This window comes from Dama dama, chromosome 16 (assembly GCF_033118175.1).
Source record: "Dama dama isolate Ldn47 chromosome 16, ASM3311817v1, whole genome shotgun sequence".
In the NCBI taxonomy this organism is placed as follows: Eukaryota; Metazoa; Chordata; class Mammalia; order Artiodactyla; family Cervidae; genus Dama; species Dama dama.
The window spans coordinates 861207-887069 of record NC_083696.1 but is presented as its reverse complement, the minus strand read 5'-3'; the positions used below and the strand labels follow the sequence as shown (position 1 = coordinate 887069).

The 25863-nt window shown below is 55.1% G+C and overlaps 1 protein-coding gene across 3 annotated transcripts in view; it reads left to right on the top strand.

Annotated features, from left to right (window-relative positions):
• PXDN (peroxidasin) overlaps positions 1–25863 on the top strand; it is a 66839-nt gene that overhangs the window by 19158 nt on the left and 21818 nt on the right. For 2 of the 3 annotated variants that reach the window (XR_009696342.1, XM_061163248.1), the window contains exons 2-10: positions 8279–8350; positions 9215–9286; positions 14734–14805; positions 17766–17837; positions 18187–18258; positions 20458–20627; positions 21615–21732; positions 22197–22366; positions 25173–25445. Coding sequence is in view for 2 of the 3 variants with exons in the window: in XM_061163248.1 (XP_061019231.1) it covers positions 8279–8350; positions 9215–9286; positions 14734–14805; positions 17766–17837; positions 18187–18258; positions 20458–20627; positions 21615–21732; positions 22197–22366; positions 25173–25445 (1091 nt within the window). In the remaining variant the exon portion in view is untranslated. The remainder of the gene's footprint in view (positions 1–8278; positions 8351–9214; positions 9287–14733; positions 14806–17765; positions 17838–18186; positions 18259–20457; positions 20628–21614; positions 21733–22196; positions 22367–25172; positions 25446–25863) is intronic. The other variant, XM_061163249.1, reaches the window with a different exon arrangement.

The following is a 25863-nucleotide window of genomic DNA, read 5'->3' as shown; positions in this document are numbered from 1 at the left end:
CCCGCTTCCCACGCCTGGGCGGAGCTGGCGTGGCTCTGCTGGGAACCGGCCTTGGCTCTGCTCGCTGGGCTGTTCCTAATCAGGAGGACGTCGGGCCGCCGTGTTTGCTCCGACTCGCTGAGCTGGGCAGCCCGGATTTCACGGTCCTGCGGCCGCTGCTCCGGCTCGCCGTGTGCCGGGAGACGGGGCGGGGGCGCTTCCCCTGATCACACCCTGTCCTTGGCTTCACCCTGCTCAGGGGGCTTCCTGGGACGCGACGACACAGCCCTGGGAAAGTCTCTGGTAGACGGCCCCGGCCAGTTTGGGTCTGGAAAACAGGAGAAATACTCATTTCATTTTTAAACAGCCGTGGGAGACGCTTGGGCGTTTTTCCAGAGGACTGACGTGCGTGAATCAGCAGACGCGTTCTGTTCCTTTGTGAGGCGGTGGGGGGTTAGGATTCGCGTTTGCATGAGGCCTGAGAACAGGCCCCGACAGTGAGGCCCCAGGACGGTGCATCTCCTGGGCCATCGCCACAGACTCCGGATCCCGCGCCCGTGGCTGGCCGGCACTTTTAGTGTCCTGTGAACCTTGGATCGCACGTTTTTTAAAAATAAATTGATTGATTTGTTTTTGGCAGTCCTGGGTCTTTAGTTGCCCTGTGCGGACTTCTCGCTGCGATGGCGTCTCCTTGTGGAGCGCGGTGTCCAGGGCGTCCTGGCTTCAGCGTTTGCGTCTCCCAGAATCTGGAGCGCAGGCGCAGGAGTCCTGGCGCACGCGCTTAGTCGCCGCGTGGCACGCGGGCTTCTCCCAGCAGGGACTGAACTCGTGTCTGCTGCGTTGGCACGGGGACTCTTCACCACTGAGCCACCAGCGAGGCCTCTTGCAGTTTTTCAAACGGTTGAAAACAGTCAGAAGAGTGATGTTTCCCGATGTCGTAGTTGCAGACCCTGCTGCGTGAACACAGGTGTGCGCTATCAGACCAGGCCCTTCACTTCGGCTCCGCCCTGGCCGTGTGGCTGAGTGTAGGGGTTGCCATGGAGACCACGTGGGCCTACACCCAAGCATCTTTCTGCCTGGCCTCTCGGGGAGAGTCAGGCACACCCGTCCTGTGGGGCCTGGCCGTGGAAGTGCCCGGCGTGGGGTCTGCAAGGGGCAGCTGAGGGCCCAGCTCTGCCGGGAGGAGGCGGGCTCCTGAGCCCAGCAGGTGCGCCTTCATCCGGGGCCTCCCCGCGTCCCGGGGTAGGAGGGGCTTGGTCTGGGCTGGGGTTGGTCCACGCGCGTGCTTACTGGGGGCCCGGTGACGGTGACACCACGGAGACTCGTAACAAATGACACAACCATCTGAGTGCAGAGGCAAGTCTGATGATGGAGCTGGTCCAAATCTGAACAGTGAACTCCCTGCTGGCTCCGGGGCGGCTGCGGAGCTGGAGTGTCCACTCTCTCGGACTCTTTTTTTTTTTAGTTGCCAAGGGCTGTTCCCAGAGGCCCCGTCTCTAGAACCACCCTGGGTCGTCAGGATCAGGGATATTTTCAGGGTGACGGAGGCGTTTGCTGCCCCTGTGGTCCTCGCAGGCCGGCAGGTGGAGACTGGGGTCTTCCCCACCTGTGAGCTCTCCTCTCCCCCCAGTTCGCTGAAACGCTCTCAGCTCCTCCTGGCGGCTCTTTTTAGCTGCTGGGAAGCTAAGGCCAAACCAGAACAAGCACGTTTATGTATGTCTCTTCTGTGAATGAATCAGTACCTCGGTTTCTTTCCCAAAGTCAGTTTTCTTTTGAAGTAGTTTTCTGTCCTGCGCTTTGAATCATTCTCTCAGTGTTTTTCAGAATTCTCAGTCAGAAGAAAACCGTGGCTTTTTGCCTTGCTCTGTGTTCATAGATATTACCCGGTGAACCAAACTTGGCGGGATTGATCGGTTTTCTCAGGAGTTGACCTGATTCGGGTCCCGCCTTCAGGACGCTGAGCTGGAGTGGTGGGCGCAGCAGGGTGGGGACCCTGCCCCAAGCAGGGCATCTGTCTCCTTGTTGAAGGGACTGCCATCTCGTCAGAGCTCCGAGCCCCGTGTTAGCCTAGCGTCCTCAGGTGGGAGGCCCTGCAGGAGGGCCTGTCCGCCAGGAGGCGGTGGCAGCTCGGGGTCCGTCCTGGGTCCTTCCAGGAGGCCGTCCGTCAGTCAGCAGAGCTGACGGAGCCCCCCCACCCCACCGCTCCCCGAGCGAGTTCTGTGCCCGTGAGCTGAGAGAGGGGCCCTTGTTTCCTGAGCTTAAATTCTGGACGGGGAGACAACAGAGATGGGACTCAGCAAGCCGCGTCCCGCATGCGTGTCCCGCCCCTGTCCACGCGGCCTTTTCTTGGGAGCTGAGGTTCCAGATGGAGAGCGGACGCGGCAGGAAACTCAGAGCTCTTCCTGCGGACGGAGGGGTCTGCCCTGGTCACCCCCGGGGACCTGCACGTTGCCCACCCCTGGGCGGGCTCCAGGGGGCCATGCCCTGGGTGACAGTCAGCAGAGACCCCGACGCCTGCACTCCTGGCGGGAAGCACCAGCCCTAGGGGGGTACGATTCCACTGGGGCCACGCCCCCTTGCCCCGCGGGTTCTGTTGGGGAAGGGCCTGCATGTCCTCTGGTGTCCTGGACATGCCCCGCCATCTGCACAGCTGACCCCGCGAGGCCTCTCTGTCCCCCAGAAACACGGCGCTGTCCCCGCAGACAGACACTGCTCCCACGTCAGACAAGGCTCTCTGTGTTTTGCAGAAATCTGCACTGGCAGGGGAAGGAAAGAGCAGACCCGGCAGCCTGGCCTTTTGCCCCGCTGGCTGGACACCCCCGGCCTCTGTGACTGAGCCCGTCCGCTTCAGGGTTGGCCGTGGGTCACCTTGTACCACGGCCAGAGGGACAAGGGTGGGCGCCTGGTTAGCCAGGACTCCCCGGCCTGGGACGGCTCCATCTCTGAGTGAAGCGGGTTTTAACAAGTGTGGGGCTGAGACGTGTGTCCTGGGTGCTTGGGAGGGACCGCCCGTCTCGTGGTGCAGGGGACACTGAACCGCCCCCTGTCCGCGCCTGCCCTGGTCCCGCAGAGGTGGCGTGTCCAGCACCCCCCCCCCCAAGCAGGACGGTCCCCTGTGACGGGCACAAGTGTCCCTTCCGCCCCTGCCGCCCTTCTCAACGCTTGTCTGCCTGCAGCCTCTGCCCCGGACCCGCGTGAGGTCCACCTGCAGACGCTGCTTTTTCCTTTGCTGACCTGCACTGCTGTTTTTGTTGATTTGTTTATTTTACTTGGTTGATTTTTTCTTTTCTTTTTTTCTTTTTGGCTGTGCTTCAAGGCTTGTGGGAGCTTAGCTCCCAGACCAGGGATGGAACCTGTTTTCTCAACAGTAAAAGCCGGAGTCTTAACCACTGGACCACCAGGGGGTCCCCTTTGTGTTTTTAAGTTTGAGTAATTTGGGTACGGAAGGAGAGTGGGTGCCTGTTGCACCTGTCGGTGACACACTTCTGCGGGGATCAGTGAGCCCTTGACACAGATCTGGTCCCGGGAGAAGTCTAAGGCCAGGAGCACGCGCCTGGGTGCGCAGGGTAGGGCTTTGGGACTGCGTCCCCGGCGGCGCACGGAACCCTGCGTCCCCGGCGGCGCACGGAACCCTGTGTCCCCAGCCACGCCCCGATCCCTGCGTCCCCGGCCACGCCCCCATCCCTGCGTCCCCGGCCACGCACCGGATCCTGCTGCCGTGTCCAGGGCCAGGGGCGCACCCGTGCAGAGGCTGGGGACCTGTGCTTGGAGGGTACACCTGCCGCCACAGTCCGCAGGCTGCCCTGACCTTCTGCCAGTGCTGCCCTCCCCTGCTCTGGGGGTCCCTGCCCCCCCGCCCCGGTGGTGCAGCTGCCCTCAGACGCCTGGTCCCCAGGCTCCTGGGGCCCTGGCTGCTCTGCGTCCTGTTGGGGGCAGAGCCCAGGTCTGGACCCTGAGGGCTCCCGAGACATTGGGTAGATTCTGAGGCCGGGCTCCCATGGCACACGGGGTGTATGGGCCCTGAGTGTTCGTGGAGTGACGGGCGCTTAGCAAGTGCATGGATGTCAGTTGTCAGGACGCGTGTTTATCCTTCAGCGTAGCAGCTCCTCCTCTAGGAGTCAGCCCTATGAAGACATCAGTGACGACTTGAGTCTGTGAGCCCGTCGGGAAGCGATGGGCCAGTCGTGAAGGGATGGGTCAGTGGGAACTGATGGGTCCGTGGGAACCGGTGGGTCAGCGGGAACTGATGGGTCAGTGGGAAGCGATGGGGCAGTGGGAACTGGTGGGTCAGTGGGAAGTGAGTCAGTGGGGACGGATGGATCAGATGGGTCGGTAGGGACTGATGGGTCGGTGGGGACCAGTAGGTCCGTGTGTTGCTGGGGACAGCTCGGAGTTGGGGAGGGAGGAAGGGGTGCTGGGCACAGGTCGCAGTCACTCCCTAAAGGACGTGGGGGCGTGTCCAGAGCACGTCCAGAGCTCTGAGATTTGTCCCTTGAAGAAAACCGTGTTCTCAGCAAGCAGCCTTTTGTGCAAGAAAGGTAGGGAGGTAGACACACGTTCTTGCTTGTATCTTCAAAAAGGATCAGTGGGAGGCTGAGGAAGCGCAGTTTCCACAGGGGAGTAGGTGAGCTGTGTGAAGGGGCAGGGTTGGGACGCACCGCCTCTGATGGTTAACCACAAACACCTTCACCCTTTCTGTGATGGAGAAGACGGAAACAGGCGTTAACGCTGGCTGCAGGACTGCCTTGGTGGCCCAGTGGGTCAGGATCCCGCTGCCAGGGCGGGGAACCCGGGGCTGATCCCTGGTCTGGGGAGATTCCACGTGCTGCAGACAGCCACGTCCACCATGGCTCAGCTGCTGGAGCCCCAGTGCCCGCCTGCGGGACTGCAGAGCCTAGCCCCCGCTGCCGAAGCCGAGCCCCTCAACAGGAGACGCCCCCACGCAGGAAGTCTGAGCTCCAAACCAGAGAGCGCCCCCGCTCCCCACAGCTAGAGACCGCCTGCACCCGTCGAGGCCAAAACTGAACAATTAAATTGATCAGTTAGACAGTAAAGCTGGTTATGTGATGCACCGGGAGCGGCTGCCCTGCACAGTCCCCTTACGGGGCTGTGGCTGCAGGCCTGGTCGGGTGGCTGAACGTGGCCTGGGCCTCAGGAGGGCTGTGGGCTGCGGGCAGGGTGGGCCTGATGGGCTGGGCAGTCATGGACGAGTCGGATCCCAGGTCTGGTTCGCAGACTCGGCCGGGCTCTCGGGGCTCAGATTGGAGGAGTCGGGTCTGGCCAAGTGTCCACGGCAGAGGAGGTAGAATCTGTGCTGTAACTTCTCTGGAGGATGCTGGGGCCTCCTGACACTGCCCTGGGATTGGGGCCTGGGGCAGGGCTGCCAAGGACCATGCTGAGCTTCTGGCGGATGGAACCAGGTGACGGCAAGAGGAACATGGGAACCTCGGCGAAGGCTGGGGTCCCGGGGAGCTGCTCCCCAGGGAGCCGCCCATGCTGGTCTGAACATGAGTGTGAATTACCGTTTATTAAAGTGCAAGGCTGTCTGTGCAGTGGAAGGGGGCTCCTGGGGAGCGTGTCGGTGGTGACAGGGTCATCACGGAGCCTAAGCTTGGGAGCGGGTCTGTGCTGACCGTGGTTGCCTGGGTCCCGAGAACTTGACCCAAAGTCAGGGAACTGGACACCCGCAGGCAGGGCGCTTCACCCGCTGCCCAGCGTGGACACAGGCGGTTTCAGGGATTCAAACACTTTGCCAGAAGGCTCTTATCCCGCTGTGAACTAGAACCCCTTCCGTAACCAGTTACAGCTATAGAACTGAACTGATTAGATTCCTGCAAAGATTATGAGTGCTGGACGGGCTCAGCCAGTATCACAGGAGAGTCCTGTGAGTCCTTGTGGCCGTCCTAACGAGCACCCGTGAAGGGGAGGAACAGGGCTTAGACTGGAGCCTTCTTTTGCTGTCCCAGAGGCGTGCACCCAAGGTCAAGGCTGGCCCATCTGCAGCCCTGGAGGGGCCCTGAGCCAGGCCCCTGGTGCTGGAGGTCCACCGCAGTCCTTGGCCTTCCCCGAGCCAGTCTGCAAGGACACCAGCTGCCTTGGAGCAGGGCCACCTCAGTGACCTCACTTTAACTTGGTCACCCCTGTAAGGACGCCTTCTCCAAATAAGGTCAAGTCTCAGGCCCCGGGAGTCTGGCATCAACATGTGAATTTTGGGGGACACTATCCAAGCCTAATAATCCCTGTTGGACTGTGATGGAAGAGATGAAACCAGTGAGTAAGGAATTTTCATGTTTCTAAGACTCTTTGGTAAAGAAAGGGGTCTTTGTGTCTCATTTCCAGGGACTGGCATGCTTGTTCAATTGATAGATTTTTAATTCAGGCTGGAGAAGGGTGGGAACAGGCGGCTTAGCAGACCTGCTGTACCTCACACGGCCCCAGGCCCAGCCCTGGCCGCTCTGCGTTGGCGTCTGCTACTGCCCGCCGGCTCCCGCCTGGGGCCATGATCTCTCGGGTCCTCGGTCTAGCCTCTGTTCTACTCGTGCATTTATTTCACATGCTGAGAGGTACATGTGAAATAGCCTCGTTTCCAGTTCACTCGCTGAGTGAGCTCTGTGACTCTGAGTGTTGGGGCCAGACCCCTTCCTAGAGGAGCCAGTTCCAGCTTGGAAGTTACAGGAGGAACCGTGTGTCTCCACGCCTGCCCGCGGGCGACTCCCTTCTCTAGTCCCTGCAAATCGGTCCTGTTGGTTGTCTGAACACTGAGACCTGAGCATTCCCATGGGCTGGTGGGGGTGGGTGGATGGGTCTAAAGGGACCTCTTATCTGTCCAGCTGAGCTACTTAAGATCCTTCAAGATGATGCTGTTCAATCGCTACAGTCAGTATGTCAGCAAATTTGGAAAACTCAGCAGTGGCCATGGGACTGGAAAAGGACTGGGAAAGGTCCCAAGGAAAGGCAATGCCAAAGAATGTTCAAATTTCCATACAGTTGCACTCATTTCACATGCTGGCAAGATTATGCTCAACATCCTTCAAGCTACCTGTGGCTGGTTCACGTTATGTATGGCAAAAACCAACACAATATTGTAAAGCAATTTTCCTTAAATTTAAATAAAATCCTTCAAGCCAGGCTTCAGTAGTACGTGAACTGAGAACTTCCAGATGTATGGTTGGGTTAAGAAAAGGCAGAAGAATCAGAGATCAAATTGCCAACATTCACTGGATCATAGAGAAAGCAAGGTAATTCCAAAAAAAATCAGCTTCGTTGACTGCATGAAAGCCTTTGACTGTGTAGATCACAGCAAACTGTGGAAGATTCTTAAAGAGATGGGAATACCAGACCACCTTACCTGACTCCTGAGAAACCTGTATGCAGGTCAAGAAGGAGCAGTTAGAACCTTCCATGAAGCAACAGATTGGTTCAGAATTGGGAGAGGAGTACAACAAGGCTGTGTATTGTCACCCTGCTTATTTAACTTGCATGCAGAGTACATCTTACGAGGTACCAGGCTCACAAACTCACAAACTGAATCAACATTGCATGAAATTAAGATGCTTGCTCCTTGAAAGCTATGACGAACCTCGACAGCATATTAGAAAGCAAAGACATCATTTTGCTGACAAAGGTCCATACAGTCAAAGCTATGGTTTTTCCAGTAGCCATGTATGGATGTGAGAGTTGGACCATAAAGGAGGCTGAGTGCCAAAGAATTGGTGCTTTTGAACTGTGGTGTTGGAGAAGACTCTTGAGAGTCCCTTGGACTGCAAGGAGATCCAACCAGTCCATCCTAAAGGAGATCAGTCCTGGGTGTTCATTAGAAGGACTGATGCTGAAGCTGAAGCTCCAATACTTTGGCCACCTGATTCGAAGAGCGAACTCACTGGAAAAGACTCTGATGCTGGGAAAAATTGACGGCGTAAGGAGAAGAGAACAGCATCACTGATTCAATGGACATGAATCTGAGTGACCTCCAAGAGACGGTGAAGTAAGGGAAGCCTGATGTGCTGCAGTCCGTGGGGTCGCAAAGAGACGGACATGACTTAACAGCTGAACGCCAACATCTCCCTGCAGTTACCTTTTAAACAAACTGTAATGTGAGCAGGTCCACCTGTTATTCAGACAAATGTTTGTGTCTTTATCAGTCTTTTCCCAGAGCTGATTCAGCCAAGAATTGAATTGGGAGATTTAATTTCTTAAATGCCTTATCACTGTTTGGAAACTGAATGTTTAAAGGTGACACAAAACTAGTGACAATGGCAGATTTCTCTCTGTAAATAATCCATTTCTCGTTTCTTCACAGGGATCTTCGCTTTAACAGAATCAGAGAGATCCAGCCGGGGGCTTTCAGGGGACTGAGAAACCTGAACACATTGTAAGTCCAGACATTGTCCTGGGAACTGGTAGAAAAAGATGCAAAGACCATCGCCGCTTTCCCCTGTGGGCAGATCCCAAGTGCTTGGGGTCCCCCATCACCTGCGGAGGGAGGGCGGGCGTGGCTGAGCGGGAGAGGCCGAGCCTGCCAGAGGGGTTTGCATACTGAGGTGTCTGTGGGTCCAGACTGGTGGCCTTCGTCCCTGTCTTCCCGACTGACAGCTGTGAACCCGTCCACACCTGTGCTGGCCACGCCTCCCGGCAAGCTGACAGGGACGGCCCTCCCCCCCGCCCCTGAGCCCCTAGGACCCCGGCGGGGGTGGGGTGCCATCCGTCCATGTCCCAGTGTTTAGACCCCTGGGGGGGACAGAGGGGTGGGGCCCGACTCCAGGCCGCCTCGGACTGTGCTGAGCGCTGTGGGAGGGGGTTCTGGCTCTCCCCCAGGTGACTGGTCCGTGTCGGGCCTGGGGGCTGTGAGCTTGGTGGGGGCACATGTGGCTCTGCCCCTCACTGTGAAAAGGCTCCCTGGAGAGAGACCCCCTTGAGGACACCCTGCACCTCCACGGGGGCCTCCCAGCTGGCTGGGGGGGGACGGGAGAGACGCAGAGAGGGCGCACCCTCTTTGTGCAGGAGCGAGGGGATCGCGGCCCCACGGCACGCGGAGCCACCCGTGTGTGCGGGTGTGGACGCCGACCTGCTGCAGCCACGCTGCGCTTGGTTGTGTCGGTCTGCATTTAGCGAGTGTCAGTGTTAAGGCCTGTGGCTTAATCCCTGTGTGACCTTCTATAGGGCAGTGGAAACGACCTCCGCAAGACAATTCAGAAGTGTCGTTGTTTGAAATTCTTACTGGAACGTTTTTTCACAGGCTTCTCAACAATAATCAGATCAAGAGCATACCCGGTGGGTCATTTGAAGACTTGGAGAATCTGAAATACCTGTAAGTAGTGACCAGTTTTCTACACTAGAGTCTGCTGTCTGTATTTGGACTGTTTAATCATTGAGCAAAATTCCGTACTGTTATGAATTATTGCAAATACATTCAAGTGAAAAAGAGGTTTTGTTTTCAGAAGGTGAGTGAAATTTTGGCTGGAATTTTTTAAGTGAGTTGTTACAGGGTCAGGTGCTGCTCTGTGTGAATTCTAGTGTTTATCTGCTAAGCCTTAAGTAAATCGATTGGATACAATTAAAAACTGCAGTTCTGAAAATCCCTGTCTGGTAGCGGTAACCCCTGTGGAGCCTTGCAGCTGCTGCTGTGAGCAGCTGACGCATGTTCTCTGGGTCTGTGCTTTCAGGGCAGTTTTGGGTTGTCTTCAGCTGTGGGCTGTGGAACCTGGAAATGACGAATCCCTTTGGAATGTCACTAATTCGTGAATAACTTTCCCATCTTCGTGGAGTGATTTCAGTCTCTTGTTTTTATGTAAAGTTTATTTCCCTTTTAAGAATTGATTTGAATTAATGAGTTTATTAGCATTGAAAACATTTGCTTGTTGAAGTCAGTTTTGCAGTTAGAAAATGACCCACTTGGTTCAGTACTTTCACAGGCACTTTTTTTGAAGTTGAAACCTTTAACAAAACCCTGGGCACATTGCTGGTTCTAACAGATGAGAAGTGAGTGTCATGTGCTTTGAGGAAATTATTCTCAGTTTTAGGACTTTAGATAACTGTTCAGCTAGAGTCATTCTAATGAGGGGTTTATGTCAGTGATTTTGGGAAAACGTGTAATTCGTGTGAACGTGGGTGTCTTCGGTCCTGTTAAGTTTAGATGAGAGAGTGCTGGTGATTAAGATGTAACATTAATTCTTTATTAAATGCATTTTCCTCCACAAAGCTTCTTAAAGTGTTGTGTTTACACAGTTTTCTCTCACTTTAGTGGTAGTATGTTAATTTTTCATTAGCAGGGTTCACACTAAGCCTTGTTGCTCATTTTTAAAATGAGGGAGAGTCCTCCTATTTATTCCTGAGTTTTCACCTGCTTACTTGTGTTTTGGTTTTTGATTTTAAAGCAGTGTAATATCCTGAAGGGGCTTCCCTGGTAGCTCAGCTGGTAAAGAATCTGCCTACAATGCAGGAGACGCTGGTTTGATTCCTGGGTCGGGAAGATCCACTGGAGAAGGGTTAGGCTACCCGTTCCAGTTGGGCTTACCTGGTGACTCAGATGGTAAAGAATCCTCCTGCAATGCGGGAGACTCGGGTTCGATCCCTGGGTGGGGAAGATCCCCTGGAGCAGGGCATGTTACCCACTCCAGTATCCTTCCTGGAGAATCCCCATGGACAGAGGAGCCTGGTGGGCTGCAGTCCGTGGGGTCGCAGAGAGTCGGACACGACTGAGTGACTCAGCCCAGCACAGCACAAGCTCCAGAGAAAGCAGAGGCAGAGTCCGTTAACTAATCGCCAGTATTTGCAGTGTGTGTACAAGTTTAGTCTTTTTTATTTTTTAATTTTTAAACTTTTGGGGCCGGAATTACCCAAGAGCACCTTATTTACTCTCTGAATGCGTTTCCTATTAAGCAATTTGGGACACTCCATTTTTCAGTTAAGATAACTTTTAGAAATAATATTTTTAATCCCCGTCTGTTGGCGGGATTCCTCCTCAGGTGTCCACATGTCAGCCTTTCCCCATCTCCAACCCAAGGGCATCTGAGCCGCCCACAGCGGCGGGTCCCGGGGTCCCCAAGGGTGGGCTGAGTGGTGTTTGGCGGTAACAGGAGGCGGTGGTGGGAAAGGGTCCCGTGACCCCACCGTCCAGCTCCTGGGGTTCCTGCCTCCTCACCCAACTCCCTGGACCTCATCACTAGGGTCCATCTTGACAGGCACTGACCTAGGAAACTGGGCAACATGCAGTGTGAATGTTTAAGAAGCTTTCAGAATTGATTATTTCATCCTTAGTTCAGTTCAGTCACTCAGTTGTGTCCGACTCTTTGTGACCTCATGAACCGCAGCATGCCAGGCCTCCCTGTCCATCACCAACTCCCGGAGTCCACCCAAACCCACATCCATTGAGTCGGTGATGCCATCCTACCATTTCATCCTCTGTCGTCCCCTTCTCCTCCCGCCCTCAATCTTTCCCAGCATCAGGGTCTTTTCCAGTGAGTCAGCTCTTCACATCAGGTGGCCAAAGGATTGGAATTTCAGCTTCAACATCAGTCCTTCCAATGAACACCCAGGACTGATCTCCTTTAGGGTGAACTGGTTGGATCTCCTTGCAGTCCAAGGGACTCTCAAGAGTCTTTTACAAAACCACAGTTCAATAGTATCAATTCTTTGGTGCTCAGCTTTCTTTATAGTCCAACTTTCACATCCATACGTGACTACTGGAAAAACCATAGCCTTGACTAGATGGACCTTTGTTGGCAAAGTAATGGCTCTGCTTTTTAATATGCTGTCTAGGTTGGTCATAACTTTCCTTCCAAGGAGTAAGCGTCTTAATTGCATGGCTGCAGTCACCATCTGCAGTGATTTTGAAGCCCAAAAAAGTAAAATCTGCCACTGTTTCCAGTGTTTCCCCTTGTATTTGCCATGAACTGATAGAACCAGATGCCGTGATCTTAGTTTTCTGAATGTTGAGTTTTAAGCCAACTTTTTCACTCTCCTCTTTCACTTTCATCAAGAGGCTTTTTAGTTCCTCTTCACTTTCTGCCATAAGGGTGGTGTCATCTGCAAATCTGAGGTTCTTGATATTTCTCCTGGCAATCTTGATTCCAGCTTGTGCTTCCTTCAGCCCAGCGTTTCTCATGCTGTACTCTGCATATAAGTACATATTTCATCCTTGGTGTTTATTTAATTGGTGAGTGTTCGTTACCTGCTGGAACTCCAGTGACTTCTGGGTAAGGAGTAAGCTTCCCCTGCGCTAAGATTTCCTCCTGATGAAATGAACCCTTGAGATAGAACTCATAGTCAAAGGGTAAACTTTGTGATGAAGTAGAGAATTGTTTATGGTTTCTTATTAGCTCATGATCAATACCCAGTTATTCTTGGGAAAAATGGATTATCCCTGATGTCTTTACCAACATGCAGTGGTTCAGCTGTTGCTCATGTTCTTTGAAAGGATTTCTTTACTCTCATCTTTTTGAAGTTCATGCAAGGTGATGTTCGTGTTGACATTTTGCTTTGCTTTTGATTTTTTTTTTTTTAATTTGTTTTTAAGAAGTGGGCGCAGAAACCTCCCTTCAGACTTACCTCCTATAGGAGTCGCAAGAGGAGAAATCACTCAGACCCAGACAGGGGTCACCTTCTGTGGGGCCGTGATACAGAGCTTCTGAGTGTTTGTGGAATTTCAGTGATTGACCCGGGAAGACCGCAGTCCCCAGCTTTTTTGGCACTAGGGACTGGTTTTGTGGAAGACAGTATTTACTCGGATGGGGGTGGGGGTGGTTTCAGGAATGATTCAAGTGCGTCACGTTTATCGTGCTGTTTATTTCGATTATTATTGCGTCCGCTCCACCCCAGATCACCAGACATCTGATCCCAGAGCTTGGGGCCCCTGCTATAAGGCGCTGCTGCTATTCCCTCCGTTTTGCGCAGGAAGAAACAGGCAGAGAAGCCTGCGTTCTTATTTAAGAATCAGCGTTCAGTGGCAGCCCGGGGATTCAAGTCCCCAACCTGGAGAAGCCACGTCCTGCCAGGCCCTGCTGGCACCAGGCCTCCAATTCGGGGCCTTCTAGCTGGTTTAGGTTCAGGCTTGCAGCTCCTTGTGACGTGGCCTCCGCAGATGGGTGCCCAGTGAGAGGGGAGGGCGCCTGGGAGGACTGCAGCCCCAGCCCCGCTGGATTCCCCACACAGACGTCATTCAGGGAGAGCACGTCCTGGGAGTGAAGGACTGAGCCAGAGCGGTGCTGCTCGCCAGGTGGGGGGACAGGAGGCAGCCCAGCCACGGAGTGTGCAGAGCGGGGCCTGCCCGAGTTACTCTTCAGGGAAGCGTGGGATTTGATCGTCCGTCAGGGAGAGTGCAGAGCGGGGCCTGCCCGAGTTACTCTGCAGGGAAGCGTGGGATTTGATCGTCCGTCAGGGAGAGTGCAGAGCGGGGCCTGCCCGAGTTACTCTGCAGGGAAGCGTGGGATTTGATCGTCCGTCAGGGAGAGTGCAGAGCGGGGCCTGCCCGAGTTACTCTGCAGGGAAGTGTGGGATTTGATCATCTGTCAGGGAGAGTGCAGAGCGGGGCCTGCCCGAGTCACTCTTCAGGGACGTGTGGGATTTGATCATCCGTCTACCCGCAGCAGCGGTGGAGGGGCGCCCGGGACAGGTGTCTCCATGTCTGCATCTAGGTGGCCACAGTAGAGACGTGTTCTGAGGTCCTGGGCAGACGGGCAGACTCAGCACACATGGGTTTGCAGGGTTGGGGAACTGGACGCTTTGGTGTGAATGTCTTCATCCTCAATGAGCCCCTTATGGAGCTGGCAGACTCCTGGCAAGGACAGGACAGCGCACACTTGAGGCCTTGAGAACCACAGGAGTCGGTTTCCAGGGAGCATGGTGTCAGCCACAGGTGACCATAAGTGAGGTCGTGTGGCCCTGGGCCAACACAGCTGCATTTCGGACACAGATTTGAATCTCACATGATTTTCACATGTCACCAAATATTCTTCTTTGAAAATGTTCAGTCATTTAAAAACATAAGAACCGTTCTTAGCCTGCAGGCCATATAGAAATAGGCACCAGCCCGTTGCGTGGTTCTTCCGATCAGCCTTGGTTGCTTCTGTTTTAGAAGAATGGGATTTGAGTGGATGACTGGGTCCAGACGAACTTAGTCTTTATAATTTCTATTCCCTAGAATATTTCTGGGCGTTTGAACGTGGGCTTCCCAGGTGGCTCAGTGGTAAAGAATCCGCCTGCTGATGCAGGAGATGCAGGTTCGATCCCTGGGTTGGGACGATCCCCTGGAGGAGGGCATGGCACCCACCCCAGTATTCTTGCCTGGAGAATGCCATGGACAGAGGAGCCTGGCGGACTACAGTCCATGGGGTCGTGAAGAGTCAGGCAGGACTGAGCACGCACGCACACATTTGAAACTGTATCGGTGTCAGTCCCAGAGCCTTACCTTCAGTGCCTTGTACCTGTTTGTCAGGAAATTTTATTTTCTTCAGGCTCTGAAGCATGTGCTCTGTCAGCCGTTCATAACTGCCCGCCAGCAATCCGTGCGTCTGGGGTGTGGTGGTCTGACGTCTCCAGTAGGAGGTTTTCCCTGGATAAAGAGAGAGGAGGCCCCTTGGAGGAGCTCTCCTAACTGTGCAAGCGTTCTGTTGGTGTCCTCACATGGTCGTGAGCTTGGACACTGTCTCCAGGCCCGAGCGGCAGTCTCGTCGCCCTCCGAGTGCCAGCGTGGCACGTGTTAACCCCGTGTTTCTTGTTGCAGCCTGGCGCGTGCTGACCCCGTGTTTCTTGTTTCAGCTATCTGTACAAGAATGAGATCCAGGCGATTGACCGGCAGGCCTTCAAGGGGCTTGCCTCTCTTGAGCAACTGTAAGTGCCCCCTGCTCTGGGTGTCTTGGACTTCACTTGCCCCTCACCTCTCGCCCGGAGCGCGGGCCCCGTCTGCTGCCTGCACGATGCATGTCTGTGCGGGGGGACACGGGTGTTGCATGCAGACCACAAAGCCGCGGTGCTCCCTCCGCTCGCGCCCTGGGCCCTGCATTCCCAGACAAGGGCCAGTAACACCAGCTGACCTCTGCCGCTCCGTGGTCGAGACAGCCTCGCAAACAGGTCTGAGCAGCTGGAGGTCTTTTGGGGAGAAGTGGGGACGAGGAGGCAGTCGTCCTTGCGCAGCATTTCCTGTTTGTGAATCTGCACGTCGAGGCTACTTCCCTCGCTCATGACATCATTAGTTTGGAGAAAATAAACTTTCCTCCATGTGTTTCCAGTTAGGGAACACCGGATGCCGTTTCTGGGGCCTCGTATGAAGTCCCGCTCCGCTGTGAAGTCAGCCTGTCCATTTTAAGCAGAGCTCCCGGTTAGAGGTGTTTCTCTGACCTGCTTATTCCTTGGCCAGCGCTGGGCTGTCCCTCACTGGGCTGGACTCACCATGTGCCAGGCCGTTTCGTCCCGCGATGCCGCAGTGGAGCAGGATGTTTTTGGTGTTTTGTCGGTTGGCAGGACACAGAAGCTTCCCCAGAGACCTCGAGGCGGAACTGGGGAGGCCTCACCCAAAGCAGGAGCTTCCGAAGCACACGCTGGGCTCGTGCTTAAATACCTGTTTATTTATTTGGCTGAAAGCTGCTTTCCCGGCCCGCTGTGCTCGGCGTGGACTGGACTGGGGGAGGTTGGCCTGAGGGCTGTGTGCACAGAAGTCAGGCCATTGCAGGGACCCGTGGGCGTCTGGAGCGACGCGGGGGAGGGAGGCTCCCGAGAGCATGTCCCCGAGTCCCTCTCGGTGTGAAGGGGTCGAGGCTGGGCGAGGCTTGCTCTCAGGAGCCTCCAGCCTTGGGGTTGAGGGAGTGAGCCGGGTTGTTTTGGAAGAAAACAGAGCCCTAGTCAGGGCGCAATGGGGAGGGAAGGGAGTGGCACCCCCTGAGGTGAGGTCTGAGCGGATGCTTGCAACTAAGGCCCTGAGGACTTGGGGCACGTCCTGCAGACCCCGGGGAGGCGCTGGGCAGGGGTCTCTGCTGCTGAGACTTGGGGGTAAAGAGACGGCTCGGACCCGGGCCCACCCGCGAGGGAGAAGGGGCGTGTCCCCAGGGAGAGCAGGCTCAGGTCCGCCACCCATGAGTGCCCACCCCTGGGGTCTCCACGCCCTGCGGGAGCCTGTGCTCGGCTGGAGGCGGGGCTGGTGCGGGGTGGGGGTCGGAGGAGGCCGAGGCCCTGTGTGCCCAGCATCTCTGCCTTCTCAGGCCTTGAAGGAGGAGGGCATGCCGGTGCGAGTGTTTCGACTTTGTTTGAGTGAATCGATTGGGGGGGGCCTCACTAATGGGAGGTGTGCACATGCCCCCCTGTCCTGCTCCCGGGCTGGGTGAGGCCAAGGAGGGCGTCTCACTAATGGGCTGTGTGCACACGCTCCCCGCCCCGCTCCTGGCCTGAGCGAGGCTGGTGCAGGGGGCCTCACTGATGTGGCCCCCCGCCCGGCTCCCGGGCTGGGCGAGGCCGTGGAGCCGGTGCACACGCAGAGCAGGGAACCTCCTGAGGGGCTGCGGCCTGAGGTCGCCGGCTGCCTGGTGTCCTTCGGGCTGCTCTCTGCCCCTCCGTTGGAGCCGCCCCGGGCTCCCTGGAGCCTGCAGGCTGGTGTCAGGCACTGAGCCGTGTGGGCCCCCTCTCCTCCCTGGGCCCGTTTCCTCTCTGTCAGGGGGCTGGCCTCAAGGCAGCACCCACGTCTGGCCGCCTGCGGGGCCGGCTCGTGGGTTTTTAAACCCAGCATCAGGTCGCAGCTGCCGTGTCATGCCTTCTCTTCCCCGTTGTCCTTGCCCAGGACTCACCTTGGGCCTGGCCGGCAGGCGGGCCCCCAATCAGCCCGGCTGGGCCGCCCACACTGACTGCTGGGCGCGCGCATCCTCCGTAGTCAGGACGGAGCTCTCCTCCCGCTCCTGCCCGGCCACCCTGCCCTGAGGCCCCCTCGCAGGCGAGTAGGGTGCTGGGCACAGCCCAGCCCCACCAGGCTGCCGGGGGGAGGCGGCCCAGCAGCCGGGCACCCGCGCGGTCCCTGCGTGTCTTCCTAGCGTTTGGCCCAGGGAGAGCAGACCCCGGCGGGCCGGGGTGTCAGGAGGGGCCCCTGTGCAGACAGCCATCAGAAGGTGACTTAGCCGTTCTTCTGAGGGGAAAACCCTCCGGGTTTCACAGCGAGAAGAGCAGTATTCAGGAAAACCAGAACTTAGTTTTACGGAAGCCGTGTCCTTCATAGAAAGCAAGGACTCATCTTACATGGACAGCGTCTGAGCTCTGAGGCTCTGTGTAATTAGCCCAAGGACATCTGAGGAGGTGCAGTGTTCACTTAACTCGGGCAGTTTCTTCTGTTATCTGTGTGGTCGTTGTTTCTGCAGCTGAGAAACATTGTCCCCAGAGTCCCTTTGAAGTGTCCGTTAGGCTCCTAAATCCACCTGTGAGTTAGATGGTTGGAACGAAGGCGTTCACATAGCTGCGTGTGTGGTGAGGTGAAGATTCTGTTGGGTTTTCTAGAAAGGTCCATGTCTGTGGAGCTGGGCATCCCTGGTCCCACCCCCATGAGTGGGGGAGAGGCCCGGTGGGTGAGCCAGACCCTTCCTCGCACCGCTCCGTCCGCCACTTAAAGTCTGCGCCCAGTTCTCGGTGGTCTTGAACCTTCCTGCTGGATGACTTCATTTGATCTGCATACAATGTAGGCGCTCTAGAGAGTTATCTATTGATGTGTGGATTCAAATGACTTAGAGAAAACATGTGTTCAGCGAAACTCTAGCTCTGTAGAAACACAGAATTGCTTACAACTTGTTTCTTGTCCCCTTTTTTGAAAACTTCTCTAGATACCTGCACTTCAATCAGATAGAAACTTTGGACCCAGAGTCATTTCAGCATCTGCCAAAGCTGGAGCGGCTGTAAGTCCTCTCTGCCTCCTGGTCCCCTTCTCCACCCACGGTTCTGGGGCTCCCGACTCGGCCCTTCCCCTGTAACAGAAAGAGCACCTCACCTGCCAAACTCTGGGATATCTCAGCAGGGAATCTGTGCTGCTCCCCTGACAGTCCAGGAGTGGGAGTAGTGATAAGATGGGGGGAAATGTAGTTATTTTCTCTACTCAATAGCGTTGTTCTCAAGTTCATTTGTATTAAACAAAGGCAGTCATGGAGATACTCTTTAAAGGCTGATTTATTTGACTGCGTTTACTCTTTGCTACATGTCTAAGAAGTATTTTAAAGAATCTCTTTGGTTTATTATCTCTTTCAACAGGTTTTTACATAACAACCGAATTACACATTTGGTTCCAGGGACATTTAATCACTTGGAATCTATGAAAAGATTGTAAGTATACTGACCTTTATGCTGTCTTTCCAGCAAAGACGGCTTCTCCATGCTTTTCATTTACCTCCCTATTCACGGGGTATTTCGAGGATTTCATCCCATTCTGGATGTGACTTAGGAAGGGAGGGTGGATTAAACCATCAGAGCCACAACCCGGGCCTAGCTGACTCAGGAAATGTGGCCTCAGGCTAACACAGTAGGCAAGTAAGACTTTTTTAAAAATCAATTTTAAATTCTTCAAATTAGTTTTTAATTCCGTGTTAACATATTTTACTGGTGGAAATAAAATCGGCCTAGAAAGAATCTCTAAGCTGTATTCTATTCCTTTTCTTTAGGCGTGCACACACAGCTGAATTCTGTCCATTTTCAGATCTCTGAAAAGAAGCTATCTTCACACTGATCACTTCTGACAGAACCGATGACAGACCGAGGTGTTCTGACAGAACTGATGACAGAACCGAGGTGTTCTGACAGAACCGAGGTGTTCTGACAGAACCGACGACAGAATCGAGCTGTTCTGACAGAACTGATGACAGAATGGAGGTGTTCTGACAGAACTGATGACAGAACCGAGGTGTTCTGACAGAACTGATGATAGAACTGAGGTATTCTGACAGAACTGAGGTGTTCTGACAGAACCGATGACAGAACTGAGGTGTTCTGACAGAACCGAGGTGTTCTGACAGAACTGAGGTGTTCTGGTGCTGGTGGAAGACGCTGTCTCACGTCTTCTGTGTGTTTTTCTCTGAGGTCTTGAAGGCCGTTGTTTCTCAGTTAGGTATTACTAAGTGTGAACAATGAACTAGACTTAAGAGAGAGACAGAAGAGTCAGATTGCCGAGCCTGGACTCAGAGTGAACTTTTGTTTTTCTCCTCAGTGAATAAGGCACAAGCTTTCCTCACTATTTACAGTCTTTTTCTTTAGGATTAAGAAGATACATCTCTAGCCAAATGTCAAGCTAGGTGGCAGATAAGATAACTGCTGCCTCTTCAACAGATAAGAGAGCAGGAACGAGGTTGCCAGGCATTACCTGGACAGTCAGGGCAGACGGGGCCTCCTTGAGACCAGAACAGGCCGGCAGGGCTCTGCCCCGCGTCTGCGTCGTGGCCTCTGCCCATCTGCGATACCTGACTTCTTGTCCCCATCAAGGTCCCCCAACCCCGGGATGGCTGAGGGAGCGTGCAGCTGGGGGCTTCCGGCCAGTGTCACCCACTTGGGCCCGCCTGCCCACCCTCTGTCCCTGGGGCCCGTCCTAAGCACAGAGGTCCTGGGGTTTTCCCAGCGGGGCTGAGGGGCCAGCAGGCGCCGGGCAGGGCCCCGAGGCGGGGGGAGCTCTGGCGGGTCTGCGTGGAGCCCTGTAGACCCCGCCAGCCACACTCATCAGAGCTGACCATCTGGAGAGGGGCCAGCCCTACCTGCCACCCCGAGCCAGCCTCCGAGGGATGCAGGCGGGAGGTCTGATGTTGGGCTTGCCTCTCAGGAAGCCCTGGCCTGTTGGGGGAGCTGAGTGGATGCCTGCGGGCAGGCCCCTGGCTCTGGTCCCGGGGGGGGGTGCCCTGCCCAGCGTGGCCGGCCTGCAGCTGCCTCCTCGGGTCTGAGCAGAGCTGGTTTCCGGCCTCTTGCCAGCATGTGTCAGGTCAGGCAGCCATGGTTTCTGGTCCACACGTTACACCCCTCACCTTGGGGTTTGCCACATAAACAGCCATCGTCCCGAGGGCAGAGGCGACACCTTGCCTATTCCTCTTGTTGGGAGGGTTGAGTCCACCTTCACAGGCCCCCTCCCTAGGGGCTTGCAGGATCATTCAGCCCCTGAGAGGTGCCCCTCAGGGGTGTCAGGGTCACGTGAGATAATCCTGGAAGACGGCGGGTGGCGGGGGTGGTGCTTTGTTTGGGGGTTCCCGCGTTGTCCGTCTCACGCAGGCTCTCGTCCTGCGCCGATTCCGCCAGCCCACGTCGGTCCTCCTTCCACCCTGCATCTCACGCCTTTGATCACTCAGCACCACCCTTTACAGTGTCGCTTGGGCTCCCTGCTCCCCGGCTCTGGTTCTGCCGAGTGTGGGTCCTGCTGGGTCGGGTCCTGGTCAGGCAGGACCCGCTCAGATTCCATCGTCTGCAGCCCCTGCACTGCGGGTCCATCTGGGCTGGGTCAGCCCTGCGCGTCCGCGTTTCATGTCCTCACCCACAGCCTCCTCTGTGCAGGCGCCTGGACTCCAACGCGCTTCGCTGTGACTGTGAGATCCTGTGGCTGGCAGACCTGCTGAAGGGCTACGCGCGGTCAGGAAACGCACAGGCCGCAGCCACCTGTGAGTATCCCAGGCGCATCCAGGGCCGGTCCGTGGCCACCATCACCCCGGAGGAGCTGGACTGTGGTGAGTGCGTCTGGAGGGCAGGGCGTGTGCAGCCCTGTGTCTGTCTGTCCCCGGGGACCCCATGAAGCGAGTCCGGGTGGGCCTCACCGGGTCCCTGCTGCAGAGTCTGTCTCTGTAGTATCTGTAGGAAACTATTTGGTAATAAATGTGGGTTTTATTGTCAGGTTTCCCTGCAAAAAAAAAAAATAGCAACATGAAATGCATCAGGTCCTCTGTTGCTCCTTCCAACCCTCTGCCTTTAGAGGCTGCAGCTGCCGGGCGGCGGGGCCCGTGGAGGGAGAGGGCAGCTCCTGGAGGAGGGCTTGGGGCTGCCGGCTGGGAGCTGGCAGCCTCCTTTGTCTGGATCTGGGCGGTGGCCACGAGGGGTGGACGAGGCTGGGTTTGTCCAGCTGATTCACCTGTGTGCTGCCTGCAGGCGCGTGACCCCTCACCACAAACAACAGTCAGACCCTGCAGGGCAGAATCTCCCATATTCGTAAGTGCCGAGGAACTCAGCTCATCGGCTTAGCACGCTGTTGGAGTGGGAAAATTGGCTTTTCCAAGGCATTATCTTTATATTCATAAATTAAAAACAGAATCGACAGTCACTCCGTTTCTTGGTAACGCAGCAGTTCAGTCCCTTGCTGGTCACCACTTGTGACCTTTCATGACCATCCCTTTGTGGTCGGGGTCCTGGCCCCTCGCGTGTGCGGGTGACTGAGTTCAGCCCCGGGCAGCCCTGTGGTCTCTCCGTGTCCTGCCCTCGCCCGTGAGGGCTGGTCTGGTGGGAGGGGTCGTGCGGTGGGCCTGAGGTCCTGGAAATGCTGTGGTTTGGCTCTGGCGCCGTCTTCTCCGTGGAGAAGCTGTTCTCCGCTGGCTGTCCCCACAGGAGTGTTTTTGGTTTGGACATGTGCGATTTTCTCTCGAACCAAAGGGGCTCGCTCTGGGCTCCTGTTTGCACGGTGGTTTAGGACCAAGACAAGAGAGTCTGCTTTCCTTTTGGCGCAGAAAGGCCGCGGATCACATCGGAGCCGCAGGACGCCGACGTCACCCTGGGCAACACCGTCTTCTTCACCTGCAGGGCCGAGGGCAACCCCAAGCCCGAGATCATCTGGCTGCGGAACAAGTGAGTGCTTCCAGACGGGGTGCTGGGCGCCGGGTCCTAGACATCGGACGAGGTGCTGGGGGCCCCAGGTCCCAACCGTCAGAGGGGTGCTGGACTCTGGGTCCCAGCCATCAAACGGGGTGCTGGGGGTACTTGACAGGGTGCTGGGGGCGCTGGGTCCCAGCCATTGGACGGGTGCTGAACTCTGGGTCCCAGCCGTCAGAGGGGTGCTGGGCGCCAGGTCCCAGCCATCCCGGTACCCCAGGAGCTTCAGGTTGCCTGCCCACCCTGACCTTTCCTCCTCCTCCCACCTGACCCTTCCTGCTCCTCCCTGGAGGGAACACAAAGAGGAGGAGACGTTTCTCTGGCACCTCGGGTTGTCCGTGCCTCGAGGCCAGGGTCCCTGGGCTGGGACCAGACGCCCGGGGAGGACTGGGTGTTTCCTGTGCTTTGGGGGCCTGAGCCAGCCGGGTCTGTCATTATAGCAATGAGCTGAGCATGAAGACGGATTCCCGCTTGAACTTGCTGGATGACGGGACCCTCATGATCCAGAACACGCGAGAGACGGACCAGGGCATCTACCAGTGCATGGCGAAGAACGTGGCCGGGGAGGTGAAGACACAGGAGGTGACCCTCAGGTACTTCCGGTCTCCAGGTAGGCACAGAGCTCCTCGGACACTCAGCCCTTCCCGAATCCCCTTCCTCCCCGTCGCTCCCTTCTCTCTTTGCCCCTGGTGGTGAGAGACAGACACCAGTGTCCCGGCTGAAGCACCAGCAGCAGGGTTGGCTCAGGGTCACGCGTGACCCCCGACCATTGCTCTGGTCCACTGCCAACCCTTCATCCAGGTGGTCGCTCAGAGTGGCAGTGGGTAGCTGCTGCTGGGGTCACTTTCCAGAGGGCTGTGGACACCTGGGGAGACAAATGCCCCTGCCCAGTACCTCTGCTGGCGGTGGTCCCGAGGGCATCTCACTGGCTGCCCCCTGGCAGTGGGCTTGCTCTTGTGCTACAGGCCTTGGCGACTTTAAAAGAAACCCAAAATCTGAATTTTGATGCAAAATTCACATGTCTAAAGTATTGGTACCTGATCTGAAAAGATAGTTGGAGCCAAAGGAAGCACAGCTACGTCCTTGGATTGGCCTGGGTCACACCAGGTTACAAACCCCACTCTTGTCCAAGTGTTGACCCTTGGGACTTTGGCCAGAGAGGAGCTGGCCCTTAGAGAAGAGCCTGAGGGTGACCCTGGCCCCAGGGCCGCTGGACACAGCACCGCTGGTCGCGGTGCTGCCACGGTTCCGGTCGTCCTCGTGTGAGTGGTCCTGAGTCTGTGTTTCTCTCGTGCTGTGTGATTCAGGGCCTTGCAACACCCTCGGCGGCAGGATGAATGATTTCTGTGGTTCTTTGTTTAGAGTCTTACTATGAGAACTTTGTACGCCTCAGTATATCCTGGCAGAGACATAGTCCAGATTTACTGATGAATGAGAATCCCCAGCTCTCAAACACCAGTTCAGAGGAATGCGCAGGGCAGATAACTGCAGCCAAGTCAAACCCCTTTAATCCCAGGTTCCCCATGTGGAACCAGGCGTCCGGGATCTCTGCAGAGCCACACGGCTGTGAGTCTGCCAGAGAAGACAGCAGGGCTGCTGGCCACAGAGGAGCTTGTGCTTGGTTTGTAAGGACCAGGGAAGCCCGTGTGATGTTGGTCGCGGTGGCGCCGTGCTGGAGGGACACGTCAGGACAGGGGGAGTAGCAGGACGTGAACAGTGCGAGTCCTTAGCGCAGCGGCTGTGATAACGGGGCGGGTGATCCCTCGATGGGAACAGTAGAGTCTCCCTCTGGCCCGAGAGTTCCAAATCTAACCTCTTTTGATCTGAATTTTCGTTTGTTTCTCAGGGACGAGAGCCTTCCTTAGTACACCAGTCTGAGCTTGTTGGCCTTGCTCCCAGAAATGCACGTGAAGGGTCTCCTACAGGGGGATGGGAATGTCACTGCAGTGATGGGAAGGTCACTGCAGATCCAGGGGGCAGCCAGTCAGCTTGGACCGGGGTTTGCCCAGCCTGGACCACTGCCTGGTTTTAGAAGATGTTTACACTAAGAATGTGTTTTACCTTTTTTATGCGATTGAGGAACTTAAGAATAGCATTTTAGAATACATGATAATGAAATTAAGTTCAGATTTCAGTGTCTGTTGATTAAGTCTTTTTGGAACATAATCACACTGAAAGATTTATGGCGTAAAAAGCCCAAAATATATGCACTGAGCCCTTTTATGGACGTCTGTCAATCCTATGATATAGATGATGATGGTGGACCCATTTGTAAGTTTCCATGAGTCACAAAGGGGTAAATGTACTTTATCTATTTTGAAGCTCTGTTATTAGGGGCATATTAGTCCGCAGTTTTTATCTTCCTCATGAATTAAACTTTGATTATTAACACTTTCGCCTCTATCAAATATTTTTTGCCTTGAGATTGATTTGATTTTATACAGAGGCAGCTAGTTTTCTTTTAATTAGTTTTTATCACCTGTACGTTCCCCACCATTTTGCTCTGCTTTAAACTGTCACAGAATCTCAGATAACATCATTATCAATATATAAAGTCCTATTCAGTCCTAAGAGGGTTCGGTAAGTGGAATAGATGAGGACTGTAAGTAGCTTTGTGCTAAATGGATCAAGGTTTGTAAACAAAGAAGTTACAAAAAGATTACTTATTTTTGGAGCTTTTTGGGTTGGAAAATTGCGGATAAGGATGTCAGCCCTAAGAAACAGCACAGTAATAAGTCCTTTTTTAAAAACGTGTACTGTTCTATAAGCCTATTAAAATATCTATGGGGTAAAGTCCTAGCAGAGTAATTTCTGAGCGGAAGGGTGAGTGAATGTCCAGTTTTGATCTACGTGGCTGCATTTCTGTGCTGGTGGACCAGGGTGGTCTGTGCTCCTGACGTGTTAGAAACAAGTTTTGTTTGTGTACATGCTCATCTCAAGAGCTCAATAATAAATATGTGGATTTTTTTTTTCTGGATTTAGAGTCAGAAACTATTATCATACTATTCATTTGTATTTTCCTTCTTGTGAGGGAAATTTGTTATTTCTGTATGTTCTAAATACCCTTTGAAAGCAGTGTTTTATAACCAGTAAGAACTACTATTAAGGTTTACCTGCTAACAAGACTGACAGTGCTTTTAGAATCATCAGAAATGAGACTGGGCCAGAATTCAGTCCATGTTTGAAAAAGGAACTGGTTCTAACTGGTCAGCACTGCTGATGCTGGCTTAACCTAAGGCCGTGCACCATCTTTATGATCTGCATGTTACTTTAAAAAGGAAAGGAGACAAAGCGTGCAGTCAGATTGAATTGGTTCTACTTATTTTAGACGTCAATAGGCAGAACGAGTAGAAAACCCAAGCAGAACCGTCTGCTAGGCTGGAGGATGTTGATTCCGAATCTGTCTCCCGCGGCAGCTCGCCCGGCATTTGTGATCCAGCCCCAGAACACAGAGGTGCTGGTGGGGGAGAGTGTGACCTTGGAGTGCAGCGCCACTGGCCACCCCCCGCCGCAGATCACCTGGACCAGGGGCGACCGCAGCCCCGTGCCCACGGACCCCCGGGTGAGCATCACCCCGTCCGGCGGCCTCTACATCCAGAACGTGGAGCAGGAGGACAGTGGGGAGTACACCTGCTTCGCTTCCAACACTGTGGACAGCATACATGCCACGGCCTTCATCATCGTCCAAGGTGAGGCCCGTCCGCGTGGAGCCCCGGTTCCCTGGTCCCCCTGGCCTGCCCTAGAGCGGCCCTGGAGCTCCGCCGGATCCCCCCGTCCCAGAGCCTGTGCGTCTTCTCCCGTCCCCGAGGACCTTCCGTGGGACTGGAGATACGTTTATTTTCCGCCCGCAGGCATCAGGCGGTCAGGGCTCTATTTCTCTGCTGTGTTCTCCATGTGAATGTGGGTGTGCGTGCCAATTCACTGCTGTCTAGAAGTTTGGCACACATCTTGGAATTTCCTTAGGGTTGATTTTTGAACTCTGAGTCTGAGAGTATATGTAGTTCTAAGACTTAACGTTGTGTATTTTCAAAGTCCTTAACTGGCTAGAATGAGTTTATGAGTAGTTTTCAAGTTTAATTGCAAAGTGGGACTTTGGTTGACAAGTGC